This window comes from Erpetoichthys calabaricus, chromosome 4, assembly GCF_900747795.2.
Source record: "Erpetoichthys calabaricus chromosome 4, fErpCal1.3, whole genome shotgun sequence".
In the NCBI taxonomy this organism is placed as follows: Eukaryota; Metazoa; Chordata; class Cladistia; order Polypteriformes; family Polypteridae; genus Erpetoichthys; species Erpetoichthys calabaricus.
In genome coordinates, this window is record NC_041397.2 from 217,384,259 (window position 1) to 217,400,266 (window position 16,008).

The 16,008-nt window shown below is 35.8% G+C and overlaps 1 protein-coding gene across 2 annotated transcripts in view; it reads right to left on the reverse strand.

Moving 5' to 3' along the window:
- The window catches only part of tenm4 (teneurin transmembrane protein 4), a 679,712-nt gene that overhangs the window by 66,671 nt on the left and 597,033 nt on the right, over nt 1–16,008 (reverse strand). For both annotated transcript variants that reach the window (XM_051926453.1, XM_051926452.1), the window contains one exon: nt 11,233–12,110. In XM_051926453.1, coding sequence (XP_051782413.1) covers nt 11,233–12,110 — 878 coding nt within the window. The remainder of the gene's footprint in view (nt 1–11,232; nt 12,111–16,008) is intronic.

The following is a 16,008-nucleotide window of genomic DNA, read 5'->3' on the forward strand; positions in this document are numbered from 1 at the left end:
CATTACTAACAATTTTGTCAAACTAAAGTAAGCACAAATCTTTTATTAATGAAGAATGTTGCTAAAATCAGTGCACTTCTTTAGTTTGTTTTCAAATGGCCTAATTGTCTGATTGTTTTACTACTTCTGTTCTCTAATTGTACACTTTTATTGGAATATTCTGTTATTTGCCTTCAACTATAATGTTGAATACAGAGTCAATCCTATTAAAGGTGCTGCCATGCTGAACATTATTTAGTAGTTACTAGTCATAGTAGTATTTTTTTGCTTTGAAACCTATTTAATAGGAAACACATTTAAACAAAAATGTTTAATTTTCCTCAAATGTAATTTAATCTCCTGTTTTTTTGCTCAGTCCATTTATCAATTTTTGGTCAATTAATCCAATTACAGACAGATAAAAAAATCGCTTAATTAAAAATACTGTTTTCACAGTAAGGAACTGCAAATGTAAACATACTGTATAGAACGCACCGTAGATGGAAAAATGTGAAGAAACCTTTAGAAGCTTCTGTGCCTCTGTGGATAAGTAAAGAAGATTAACTGTTGACTTTTCACTCAACTTTAAAATAACCTAAATTTTAATATACAAAAATTCAACATTATTGCAACATTATTACATTATGAAATTGTAGAAAATTGTTAGGCTAGCATGAAAAAAATAAAATAATAAACACAAATTGTGAGACAAGTACAGTGGAAGTAAGGAATAAAGAATTGGATGTTGCAGGCTGCAACTTGCAGCTCAAAATCCTGATGTCAGCTTTTAGGTTATAAAAAATTCGCAAAATTTATAATTGATAAGTTTAGCCAGTAAGGCATTAGCACATATTTTTTATTGATCTAACTAAACCCCAATGCAACTCTGATCTTTGCTAGTATTAACAGCTCAGTGGAGAAACTCCCAGAGGATTGCCATTTAATATCAACACATGCAAGGTAAACAAAACTGTAAGCATACAAATGTCATTTTACTCCATCTGTGATGACATCAGCCACATATTGCATAATCTTAGTTCTACTTTACATTATGTTAGGAAGGTACAATCAATTAAAAATTTAAAACCAATTAATTTTAATAAAACCAATGAAATGAAAAATAAATTTGGAATTACTAGAACTGCAGAATTATACAGGATACTGTGTATCATTCTCTCTTAATTCCAGTAATTAAAAATAAAGTTCTGTTCTGGTAACGCACCATATTGTTTACTCTACAAAAAGGTTATATAAAATGCAGGTTTTTTGTTCTTGTGACAAAATAATGGAGTTACAGATAGGCTGTAAATTCATATAAGATCAATATTCAAAATATGTGAAAATTTCTGTTTTTGTGATATCACAGTGTTTGAAGGGTTTTCAGGTACATACAAATATTACTGATTTAAGATCAGAATTATGTCAAGAAAGAGGACAGAGAACAAACATTCCTCCTGTTCTTGTTACTCTACTACATTTTGAGATGCCTTCATAATTATCTTTCCAGATACATTATACACAGTAAGTCATGCTGCTAAAGTATGCGTTGAATATTTCACGAACATGAAAACATTAAAGAATTGACTGTATCTGGAGTTACTTGCAGAAGATGTACTACTAACAAGAACAAAAAGCTGAATGCCTGACTGATAATATTAAAAGATGTACAATATTACAACCATGAGCAGTAATGCAAGCAATAATGAAATGTTTACTTATCAAAAGACAAAGCTGGTTACTGGCCTTGATCTCCATTGAACATCTGGTTGTAACAAGATCAACCGCTTTAATTGTCTTCCTTGATTTTCATTCAATTGATTGTTCAAGCTCATTTCCTACAATTTCTTTAATCTGTAAATGAAGTCTCTCATTTATCTTATGTCTCCTAGCACTGTTCAATTATGCATTTACCTTTTATTTCCTAGCCTTTTTATTTTGAGTTTATTTTAAAAGACACAACTCTTAAACTGTTGCAATTTCCTTCCCACAGTGCTCAGCAAATTTTTGTAAACATAATTTTTCAAAGCTTTGGATATGCAGAATATTGACAGGTCAAGGTATTTAAAATAGAAATTTAATTAATAAATAATCAGTTAAAAAATACAAAATATACCACAAAAACTGTTAATCACACACCTAATGAGAAATATAAAAACTGTGATAGTACTTGAAGGTCAAAAAAAAGTATTCAACTTTATTCCTGGATCTTTACAGCAAATAACAGTCATTTTCTTGATGCTAATTAAACAGAGTGAAACTTAAATAATATCATGACCTTCAAAGACAATTACACACAATAAACAAAACCTACTATAAAAATAAAGATATGAAAGGTTTAACAAGGCGTTGTTAAAAAATCAAATATTTAACTATGTACAGTTAGGTCCATAAATATTTGGACAGAGACAACTTTTTTCTAATTTTGGTTCTGTACATTACCCACAATGAATTTTAAATGAAACAACTCAGATGCAGTTGAAGTGCAGACTTTCAGCTTTAATTCAGTGGGGTGAACAAAACCGATTGCATAAAAATGTGAGGCAACTAAAGCATTTTTTTTAACACAATCCCTTCATTTCAGGGGCTCCAAAATAATTGGACAAATTAAATAACGAAATAAAATGTTAATTTCTAATACTTGGTTGAAAACCCTTTGCTGGCAATGACAGCCTGAAGTCTTGAATAAACACGTGAACTTTTATTCAAGAAAATAACCAAAGAAAAAAAATATGAACACGAGTTTTCATGTTTTTTTTTTCTACCTTGCCCGCACTCCGTGTTATGGTGCATGGTAATGAGAAGTCAGACAGACTTCTTTTTAATACTTTAATAATTCTTTACATTTATATAGCGCTTTTCTCACTACTCAAAGTGCTCTGCACACAGGGAGGACCCAGGGAGCAAACCCACAATCTCCTTACTGCAAAGCAGTAGCACTACCACTGCGCCACCTGTGAGGTTTTTGGGTGCAAACATTGTCATCATGGCACTGCCAGATCTAAAGAGCAGTGCAGCGAATTGCTTGCGTAATGAAGTGAATTTAGCTGCAGGTGTGGTAGAATAATTTTACGGTAACATAGCAAACCTGTTCAGGCACACCAGGAAACTAGACTAAAGTGAACAACAAAATGTACACTGAAATATATAAAATGGTTTAGGAAAAATACTGAGATGGTCAAGTAAATAAAGAATGTACCAGAAGAAACGTTGATGTTATATAAAAAATGTACTGAAGGATGACTAAGAGATGACTAAGAAATCAGCAGATGTCCTATAAACGAGAATGGACAATTATTACATGCACAGAAATTTCAAGAGTGGTGGAGCAACTCACAAGGTATAAGAAGAACTAGAATATAACAGGCTTTTATTTTATATAAATCATTTGGGTGTAAACCAATGAACCAACCATAGTAAAATGTATGCATTGATTGACACTATGTAAAATCAGTAGTTTATAAAATGAACCTATATTCTTTGTTTTCTCTGATCATTCTGACCATGCTGTAACGGACTGCTTTTGAAGAATGCTCTCTCCAAGGCATTTTGCTGAGAAGTAATTAAAACATACAATGAACAGCTTTTCTCCTGCCTGATTACTGAATTGTCCTGTTAGAGGATGTTTCTTTCTTTAATAAGATGTTAAATTTCTATCACACAGGTGGAAGTCCCATTTTACTTTATGGTGCCAAGCAGAGTGCAGCAGTCTATTAGCCAGTAAAAGCGCTGTGAAGAACCTGTCCGTTGTTACGGTCCTGCCTTTGTCCAGTCTGATAGTGGTCACGGGACATTATATCTTTGATTACCAGTACAACAAATAGTTCTGAGCAGGCATCAGCCACAGTGCTGCTCTTGTGAAAAGATTGGAGATAAATGCCATCAACTTAGAGAGGGAGAGGCAAGTTCATTGTACCGTGTGAATGTCACTGAGAGAATATGAATAAAACTGAATAATTAAAAAAACAAGCGCTAACTTTTACAAGTAGCCAAAATTTACACCGGGTGTTACAGACTCAAATCAAATTTATGTTTTTATTATATTATAGTAATAATAATAATAGTAATACCAGCTTACTACTCACTCATTACCTTTGAGTTGTAAAGCAGCAGTTCTTACCTCTACACCATTCAAGAATACATATCAACTTCCTGTCAAATGACATTTGAGCTTGGGTTTTTTACTCATTGACAGCAACATGTAAATCAAATGTTTTTTTTTCCCTTTGGTTATATTCTTAAATAAAAGCACACGTGTTTATTTGACATTTGGACTAAAGTCTTCACACATTATACACTTCACGTCATTATTAGTATAACATGGAAAAAGTTTCTGCTTTAGATGTGTGTTCAGCATTTCTTGCATTTCTCGCATTTCCTTTCATCCTACACTTACCCAGATCTTTGCAGACATGGAACACACATGAAATGCATGTATTCCAAATAACTATATACTGTATTATTTACCCTATACAACTCCAGATCTCACACGCAGATAAGGAGACTTGGCTTGAGCTGGGAGAACTTTTTGCCCACGAGCTGAGCTCCGTCAAGGGGTGGAGATGGGACAGCAGGCTGCTTGCTGTTTGTGCTGATCGACACATTTACAAAACAAAAGACACTGATGGAGAGGTGCGAAAGGATTTAAAGTGGGCCGGGATTACGAGTTTTTTCGTCGGCTTCAGGGATTCTAGTGTTAAACAGAAAAGCAAATGTGTTCATGACCCTTGATAGAAAGATGTTTTTTTTTAAATTCTAAAAATGCACACACAGGATCTGTCCCTTCCATTAAGTACTTGTCATATTCAATAAGAAATGTCTTTTAGTTTTGAGCCAAGAGGTCTAATAATGAACCCTTATCCATGGCAAAGATAACATGAGTCTACTGATTGAGATATGTACAAAGTAAGATGAAATGGATATCTAGGGGGGGAAAACTACAGCTATGGAATTAATGCCAGCATAACCACCGGAAGGCAGATATGATTAAAATGTGACATAAACATGACAAAATTTCTTAAATGCACCATCTGAGGAAACTGGAGAAATCTGTATATATTCCACCAGGAAAAGCAGTAGTTACATGAAATGTATTTGCAGAAAATTAAAGAAACTGGACAACTTATTCCACCAAGCATCATCACGATCACACTGCGTGACACAAACACTGTGCCTTTATATGTTGTGTATTCTTGCTTAAAGTTTACAAAAATGGCAGGGGTAAACAGGGTAACTACAAATGGCAGGATTGAAATGAGCCATCCTGCCTTTGGACACTAATTTGTCATTAATGCCTGTGTGAAACACTTTTTATAAAATACATCCACAGTGAAAGTCAATGAAGAATGAACCTGAACTTATAGCAGAATAAAAATACATAAGAACTGTAAAATAAAATTGTTTTTTCAAGACTTGTCTGAATAGTGAATAGAAAAATACTAGTCCTTTCTAGCAATGTAAAGAACCTTGAATAAGTCAGAATACAAGAGAACACACAATCATGAGCATGAATGAGACACACATTTCTAGCTTATTAAGGAAAAAGTTGATAGTGAGTGACATGATTGTAATTGCACAATATAAATCAGTGTGGCATTGTTTGAAATCTTAACTGGTAAACTGCAAGGGTAATTGAAAAAAAGAAGGAGTAGGGAAGGTGGAATTGGAGTGGCAATAGTAAAAGAGGCTGAGACAAGAAGCCGAAAGGCAGACTGTTGCTTAATGGATTCAAAGCACAGCTGACCAACTAGGTGAAAAAAAAAAACCTGGACCATTGAAGCAAGAAACAAATCAGTAGGTGACATTAGGTCAAAATGCCATATTCACCAAATGGGAAGGATGGGTGCTGGATTCAACAGAAAAAAAAATTGTGGCAGAAGTGAAAGGAGTTGCCGATTGTACGGGGAAGGTTGGTGTAAATGTAGATGATCAAAGGGAAGTGAAGGATGAAGCGTCTGGTGCAACATGTAACAATTTCTATTTGATTGAATTTGCCAGGTTTTCAGTCACTTAACTTGTCAAATATTTTCATTACTGAAAAGCTGTCAGAAATATCAGCAAAAAAGGAAGTAAGCAGGGAGAGCAGTGGCATTGGGGTTAGACAGACCATGCAGAGATAAGATGCAAAGTGAGCAAACTGATCAGGGCTGAAGAATAAAAGAAAGCAAAATGTACTGAATCTCTTCTGAAAAAAAAACCAACTTTATTTGCCACAGCAAAGCAGCAAATAACTGTTCCAACAAGGAGTGAATGCAGCTCAAATGTCTTATTCATGACTGACACCGGAAGAGACAGTGACACTGGCCAGCACGTTCTGCACTGAGATTTTTCTTCTGTTCAGTGCTGTTGAACAGAGAGCTAAATTGTCATTAGATGGCTTAGGAAGAGGCTGTGGATAGCATAGTCTGGTCAGTCCAAATCAGGGTGTTACTGGAACCCTTATCAGCACATGCAGAGTGAAAAATTATAATAAATATGAAAATGAATAAAAATAACAAATTAATTAATATGCAAAAGTGCAGCAAGCAATGATAACCTAGATCTATGTAGCAATTATGGTGATGAGCAAACAATCACTGCTTGATATTTTAATGATAATGCAATAAATGAAAGCTGATTTCACTGTCCTCTGACACACACCAAAAGTTATGACACCCCAAATCCGATTGTACCATCTTTAATTAATCATCTTCTTCTTCTTTCGGCTGCTCCCGTTAGGGGTTGCCACAGCGGATCATCTTCTTCCATATCTTTCTGTCCTCTGCATCTTGTTATGTTACACCCATCACCTGCATGTCCTCTCTCACCACATCCATAAACTTTCGCTTAGGCCTTCCTCTTTTCCTCTTCCCTGGAAGCTCTATCCTTTGCAGCCTTCTCCCAATATACCAAACATGTCCAAACCAACGCAATCTCGCCTCTCTGACTTTGTCTCCCAACTGTCCAACTTGAGCAGACCCTTTAATGTACTAATTTCTAATCCTATCCATCCTCATCACACCCAATGCAAATCTTAGCATCTTTAACTCTGCTACCCTCCAGCTCTGTCTCCCTGCTTTCTGGTCAGTGCCTCCGTGTCCAACCCATATGACATAGCTGGTCTCACTATCATCCTGTAGACTTTCCCTTTCACTCTTGCTGATACCTGTTTGTCACAAATCACTCCTGACACTCTTCTCCACCCATTCCATCCTGCCTGCACTCTCTTTTTCACCTCCCTTCCACAATCCCCATTACTCTGCACTGTTGATCCCAAGTATTTAAACTCATCCACCTTCGCCAGCTCTACTCCCTGCATCCTCACCATTCCACTGACCTCCCTCTCATTTACACACATGTATTCTGTCTTGTTCCTACTGATCTTCATTCCTCTCCTCTCTAGAGCATATCTCGACCTCTCCAGGGTCTCCTCAACCTGCTCCCTACTATCGCTACAGATCACAATGTCATCAGCAAACATCATAGTCCATGGGGACTCCTGTCTAATCTCGTCTGTCAACCTGTCCATCACCACTGCAAATAAGAAAGGGCTCAGAGCTGATCCCTGATGTAATCCCACCTCCAACTTGAATGCATCCGTCACTCCTACCGCAGACCTCACCACTGTCACACTTCCCTCGTACATATCCTGTACAACTCTTATGTACTTCTCTGCCACTCCCAATTTCCTCATACAATACCACAGCTCCTCTCGAGACACCCTGTCATATGTTTTCTCCAGGTCCATAAAGATGCAATGCAACTCCTTCTGGCCTTCTCTAAACTTCTCCATCAAGATCCTCAGAGCAAACATTGCATCTGTGGTGCTCTTTCTTAGCATGAAACCATACTGCTGCTCACTAATCATCACCTCACTTCTTAACCTAGCTTCCACTACTCTTTCCCATAATTTCACGCTGTGGCTCATCAATTTTATTCCCCTGTAGTTACTGCAGTCCTGCACATCCCCCATATTCTTAAATATCGGCACCAGTACACTGCTTCTCCACTCCTCAGGCATCCTCTCACTTTCCAAGATTCCATTAAACAATCTGGTTGAAAACTCCATTGCCATCTCTCCTAAACAACTCCATGCTTCCATAGGTACTGTATGTCATCTGGACCAACGGCCTTTCCATTTTTCATCCTCTTCATAGCTGTCCTTACTTCCACTACTGTCCTCCTTGCTAATCCTTTGCACTTCCTGATTCACTATCTCCACATCATCCAACCTCTTCTCTCTCTCGTTCTCTTCATTCATCAGCCTCTCAAAATACTCTTTCCATCTGCTCAACACACTCTCCTCGCTTGTAAGTATGTTTCCATCTTTATCCTTTATCACCATCTTTAATTAATACTGAAGGCTTTACTGTCATGTGCTTTATGGAACTTACAAGAATGTGTGCAAAATAAAACAGGTGTTGCTGTATTATTGCTTTTGGAAGTTACAGTTTTGCTTTATAAATTGTTTTAAGTGACTGCTAAAAATTACAGAAAATTCAAATATCTTAAAGATTTTCATATTTATGTACCTTGATCTATTTACAAAGGATGCAACATTCCGTATGATATTGCAATATATTACACACCAAAATAATTTGATTAATTGCAGGTTGAAATGATTTCCTGTTTTCATTTACAAGTACTTTAATCTTATGAGAGTTGATTACTTATTTCATATTAACAAACCTGTTTTAATGTAAATAGTCTTTTAAATGACTCAATTCATTCATTTTCAGAGACCTTTTTGGGAGTCAGGAAATTCCTTAATAATCAATTTTCAAGCCCATTTCATCCAATTACAGAATCGTAGGGGTCAAAGTCTATCCTGAAACCATTAAGTATTAAAAAGCAATCATCTATGAACACGGTGTAAATTACCTTATTTAAATTAAACTTATTCAGTAAATAAAAGTGATAATCTGTTTCAGTTTATATATAAATATACCATTAAGTACAATGTTCTACAAAAATGAATGATTTTGCTGTGCAAACTTACAGTGACAATAAGTTGGAGCATGAGTTGAATGAATAGTAAGTAATCAGAACAACTCTAAACTACCTAAGCACTCATTTCCATACCTACAGTACGGCAGATTCAGGCCAATAGTACCCTGGTAACTTGGAACAATTTTCCAGATATCTAGTGGACCTATATGACAATGCAAAAATACTACTTACTTGAGACTTGGAAATTCAGTTTTCCTAGAACTTTGAATCTGCAGCCACATCAGATCCTATTCACCTATTAATGAAATGCTATAGCCTTCTTTAACAGCATATATTTGAAATGGACAATCTGAGACCAAACCGTTAAGTATTCCATTTTATTAGCTTGCTTTATCTGTTCTGGGGAACTGAAGCCTATTCTGCTATAATCAAGGTAAAGATAGTATCCAAACATGGATGGGGCACCGGTTAGTCAAAGAGCATACTCATAGTCACATGGACTGGACCAATAAAGAGTCAACAATTAATATGCACATATTTCTGAAGCAGAAGGAAACCACAGAAAACACATACAAACACAGGAAGAATAACTGTAGAAGGCAAATGAGCCAACTATATATCCTATGTTCCAGAAGCTGTCATGACTAAGAACAAGCCACTAGACGTCGGTGCTGTCCACTAGAAAGCGAAATTTGCAGATATTTGATAATTCCTTCTGGACAACAAAAAATACATTGGGTTATCACTTTTCATAAACAGAAAAGAAATGAAATATTAAATAAAAAAAAACAAACAAGTTATTGCTTTCTACCAACATTCTTCAAAAAATTAATTATTTTGACCTCTAATCGTTCTGACCTTTCAATAACAGAAAACATTTGCCTTTTTATAATCTATAAATTACAGTTGACGAAGTGCTGTGTGATAAAATGATCCACTAAGTTTGAAATATTTCCATACTGCATAAAAGTACCGATCTGCACAGACAGGTGGAGTTTATTATAATAGTTCCAATAAACAGCAAAATATCAGCTTAAATCTAATAAAGGCAGTTTATAAATACCATAAACATTGTTTCTTTATAACATGAAAGCTGACTAACTTTTAACCTGAAACTGAATTAAAATGAAATGCTCAAAACAACAGTCTATATTAGTAAATAGCTTTTACTGAAAACTCTCAGTCAAATCTGCTAATGTTTGTGAAGTTGTAACAAACCTGATATTGTGACTTCCGTTCAGTCCAGTGTATCCAAAATACCCTCTACACATCAAGTTGCAGTTATTTCTTAATAGCTTCCTGTTTTCTAAGACATCACTACTGGCGGAATTCCTATTAACCTAAGGTTGGTCCCTATAATGGTCTTTTATGTAATTTATCAGGTAAGATGAACCATACACTGTTATTATCATTACAGCTAGAAGGATGCTGCCTTTGTCATTTTAAACTTCCATTTTCCAATCTCTCACTGCAATTATTTTTAATAAGCTGGAACAGATCAACTGTAGATTTGCAAAGCCCTAGAAGCTTAAAGAATTGTTCACAAAAGATGAAACATGCATAACACTTTGCCTAGAGAGTTTAGATTTCATTTATTTATTTTGGTTTCGTGTCAGTGGAAATATGTTTCTATTTTCTTAGTGCAGGTAAATAAAAGATTTGCATCTGCCAAAACCAACTGAATTTTTGACATCTGTATAGTTTACAGATATAGGTTGTCTTGGATAAGGTGATGCTAATCACCAAACAAATAAGAAACATTTCAAAGCCACTTACAGATCATCAATATCTTATTTAAAAATACCCAAACACATGTACAACAAGTGGTTTTTAAGAGACACGAGTGGCTTTATCCTAAATCACATATTAGATTATCCCTATAAATACACAAAAAAACAGATAAACATTAAAATAAAGAAATCATACATATAGCACATTTGTTATTTGTTATGTGCAGTAGAAATGTCTTGTGTCAAATGTTGGTGTATGGCAGATGCAACAGCAAATCTATTTATAGTGGTGAGGAATAGAGTGGGAAATATTCTGCTAGTGGGTCAGTTTAAAGCATGAATGTAGTTCCTGGAGACTTGTGGGTATAACTGCAACTAATGCCATCAGTTAAGTACAGGTCAAAACTACTTATTGATATTTTTTGATTAAAATCAACACGAATAAATAAAAAATACCCTTCATATAAATATATAAGCATTTTCAATCAGCCTATGCATATACCAATAAAGTTGTTAGAATTTAGTATTCAGTGTAATGTGTACAGTTCAAACTTTGTACATAAGGACGTTGTTTTATTAAATGGCCAGGGGTACTTACTCATAAAATGTAGTCCATCCATTTTCATCACTTTTTGTTGCTAGGAGACCAGAATTCCCATGGTAAGTCATCATTGCCAATTCATGCCCTTGAGCAGTAATACTTTTGAGAGCATTGTTTGTGCCAATGGTCAACCAGTATTCCTGGCCATCTGGCACTACCAGCCAAAGTGGCATTCCTGTGCCATCCCTGGTGATTTTTAGAGTATTTCCATTATTATCAGTAATAGAGCTGATATCGCCATTGCCAGTATAGGTAATATTGTAGAGGTAGTCTCCAGTGATTAGACTCTGAGTGTAGATGTGGCTGCCATTAGTGTCAAAAAGATACAGTTCTCCATCAATAGGGGATGAAACCTCATAAAGGTTATGTGGGTTGAGAAATGGCTTATTCTTGCGGACATAACGGATTCTGATATTCCCAAGATCTGCAATGAATAGCTCTCCATCAGGTGAAACAGCAAGGGAAAGTGGTGCATTCAGTTTGGCATCCTTGGCATATCCATCATCGCCAGAATAGCAGTCACAATTAGCATCGTTTTTGCAGTCACACCCACTTGGTGCTCCAGCAACCAATGAGATTTCACCGTTGGTTGTCACCTGCCTTACACGATTTATCTTTTTCTCATCTGACTCAGCAATATAAAGAATGCCATTGTGAGATACAGCCAGTGCTGTCGCAGACTCCAGAGTGGCATGCACAGCCACCTTACTGAGGAGAAAGTGGTCAATGCCTGGCACTTGGCAATGCATAGGTCTCCCAGCCACAATGCGCACCTGGTGGTTTTCAGAGATCTGAAGCACAACATTGTTGTCCAACACATACAATGAGTTATCCATGGGACTGACAGCAAGATCAGTAGGCCATTCTAGTCGCACCTGTGAAGAAAAAAAACATAATTTTACAGTTACACTACACTTACATTATACAGTACCTACAAATAGAATACTTTTTGTGTATAGCAAAAATATACAATATGCAAGAAAAATACACTAGTTAATCTCAACCAGGGTCAAAGTTAACCTGATTGGAGGAGGATAACTGTTTTATGTCTGTGGGGGACCCAAAAAAAATGGAATTATCTTCTGGAGGGCGGGCCCCTCCTAGTGCATGCTTCCCCTGGTAGGTGAATATTCTAGAAACACTTCTGCATCAGTGCGCCAACTGGTGTTGTTGTGAAGCATTTGGCAACAGTGATTTTTTTTTACGACTCTTTCAACTAGTTTGCCTATTTTGTGATGCTTGATTTATACAAACAATGTGCGGCAGTGAAATTTTGAGAACAATGTGGAAGAAACAGTTGTTATGCTACAGACAGTCAAATGGTCAACCAAGGCTTTTATCTATATGATTTTATAAGGTTGTGTTAGGATTTGAGGAAGAAACATCCCCACTTGTGGCAAAAAGGTGACTTCTTCTTCCTCGTTTCCATTATAACATTATGAGTGGTCAGCAAAAACTGACTGCATCAAACGTAGAATACTTTGAAAGTGACAGAACTTTGAAAGTGTAAAAATAAATACATGATTTTTTTATAAACAAATTCTGGTTTTTTTTGGGTCACCCCTTGTATTTAAAAAATGCAAAAATAAATAAATAAATCCACTAAACAAACTAACAAACACCACAGACTGTTGAAAGGTTAATCAGATGGATGTGTTATGTTGGCTGAATAAATGAATGAAATACAAAGTTCCCATTATTATTTTTTGTTTTTCAGCCGTAATTTCTGAAACTCAGAAATGAAATAAAACAGCTGGAGATCAAAGCTTGAACGAGAAAATCAAGCATCCTGATCAGAGAAAAAGCAATGTAAGCAGCCAAAATTACACCACACTGTTAAGTGCATTTTAACATACTGTATACCAATAATTGGCTTTTAAACTTGTTTTAGGCTTCCTCTTTCTGATTTTTGACACCCTGTAGGCTCTCAGCTGATTCAAAATAACCTCAGAAACTACTTTTCAATCTCAGTTTATTGGAAAAAATCAACAGGAATGTCCCTTTGAAAGGAAAAGAGAACATTCATCTTGGCATGGGGTTAAATTCTTGTCTTTATAAACCAAACAGAAACACTACCCAAAGTATTGATATATTTAATGGAAAAGTTCTGCATTCCTAGTCTTTGCACCAATACATTTTAGTTTCTAAGTTGCTTAAATATATGCTATACTTTAACTGACAATCTTAACCGTATCATTTGTATTAATACCCAAACACATATGGAAACAGATTAACAGGGTAAAAGGGGTACAAAAGTGACAAAGAACTGTGGAACAGCTTAAAAATGTCATACATGTGGAAGGCATACTTGTGTGAATTTCCTGTGAAAACCAGTATAGTAGATAAGAGACTGCAAGCGGAAAGTAAGCCTTGAGAACAATAATATGTTAGGGAATGGGCAAAAATCAGAGTGAGAAAGAGCTTTCAGGAAATAAGCTATGTGAATGCCCAAAGTCTAGTCGATTCTGGGTTTTCTGCTGTGTATGATAAAACTCTGTACGTATGAACACTATATGGTCTCTTTAGTCATAAGCCTTAGAGTACAGAGTGTTGAGACTTATGAAAGATATACTTGTTGACCCTGGAAAAATAGAGGAAAGCCCTACAAGCAGCCTCAGGTTGGAAGTTGTCTAACGTAACTGATTTTGAAGACAGAGTAGATGGGAATTTCTAGAGAGGGAAATAAAGAGAAATCATTTTGTTTTTTTTTTGGTTGGGCAAATAGGTATACTATATCCAGGACAACAAAAAAAAGTGAAAATGTTTGGTTATTACTTCCAGTACAACAGCAAATTCTTTCATTATTGTTTCCATATCTGAAACTTTATTGAGAGCACTTATTTATTTGAATCCTTTATATAGGAGTTAGACAGGAAATTAGAAAGGGTTAGATCTTATGATTACTCAGTGCAATGGTTGAAAAATGAAGGCACCTCCATATGACTCTTTCTCAAAGACAGTGTGGTCAAGACATTGTGGGGAGTTAGGCAGTCCTATCTCAAAATATTTCAAGACCAAAGGGGGGCATATTTTCTTTTAAACAATGGCCTGCTACCTTAGTGAATATTTGGTACAGTTTAGGAATTGCTTTGAATACAAGTATAGTACTGAATGCACAAGATGTTGATTTTTCCTATATGCAAACCTAGTTACAGGTTAAATCATGGTTTGCCTACATTTTTGATTTAAATAACCTTGTTTTTTTTAAGCTCTTGATATCTACTTTTATTATAAAAATGCTATGTAACAGTACTCTTCACTTTTATATTGAACTAGAAAAACCAAGAGTTGTGCAGTGAAATGCAACATTGTGATGAAAAAGTAATAAGCAATTATAATGGTAAAATAAAAACAATAAAGAATATTCTTTCTTAAAGTGGCATACTTCATATGTTATCTGATTTCCCCATGGTTTTAAGAGCATTATTTACAACTTTATAAAACACGGTAAGTAGTCATCTTAATTAAAATAAAAACAGGTTTTAAAAAAATTTTCTGAATTTGATTGATTACTCCTCTGAAGTCATACAGCGAGTATGAACACTCACTCCAGCTGTGATAAAGTCTTTTGTGAGACTGGTGATGGGACATAGTAAACACAATATTCCAGACTGTCATGGTCACCTTCACTATGCATATTGTCACTACCGGCCCACAGGTAATTCCACATCCCTTTCACTTCTTACCATCCTGGCACATATGGGTAATACAAACTAAAAAAAAAAAACTTAAAATGTGCAGATTAGTAGCAAAACATCCACTATGCAAAGTAACTCTGCAGGGAAGTGTGCTGAGCCTCCTACTGTGCTCCTTTTTTCACATATGACTGTGTGGCCAAGCAAATTTCCAACTTTGTCATTTGAAATTAATCTGATGACACCTGATCATCAATGATGATAAGATAGCTTACAATGACGTCATCTATCTGCTGACTCAGAGACACTAGGACAACTATCACACTCTTAGTGTCAGTAGAACCGAAGTGCTGGTCATAGACCTCAGAGAGCAGGAAGCAGACCACATTATCATCTACATCTGTGGAAATGCTGTTGAAAGAGTGAGTAGCTTTAATTTTTTGGAGTGGCTATCACTAATGAACTGAAGATGACTCAAGACATTTTGGCTCTTGTCAAAAGGCTCACCAACACATTTACTTCCTCTGAAATTTGAGGACAGTTTACGTTTCTCCATCTGAGCACACAAATGTCTACAGGTGCATAGTGGAGTCCATCCTTGCTGGCTGCATCACATCTTGTTATGATACTCGCTCAGCTCAATATCATAAAGCACTGCAAAGGTTGGTGAAATCAACAGAGAGTATTACCGGCCCAGACCTGCCATCTATTCAAGACATATAAAACACTCCCTGCAATAGAAAGGCAAACAATATAATTGAAGACCTCCTTCATTCTGCACAGTCACTTTTCTAACTCCTTCCTTAAGGCAAACTGTACAGGGCCAGTGGCACTCACACCTGTAATTAACTGGCAGTTTCACCCCACAACTCATAAGGTCAATAGGCCGTCAATAATAAAAACAAAGTTGTAATAGAACAAACATTGTGAATGTGTGTGTGTGTGTGTATAGATATATAGGTATGTGCCATATTATGTGAACTTGTTTGAATTCATTGTACTGTGTACACATGACAAAAAACCTGATTTGAGGCAGAGCTACTGAGTATTGGTGAATACTGTTACAGTATCAAAAGGTTTAGGGATATACTCTACTTGTAACATAATATAAAGTACAAAATGTTCTTTGGTAAGACCA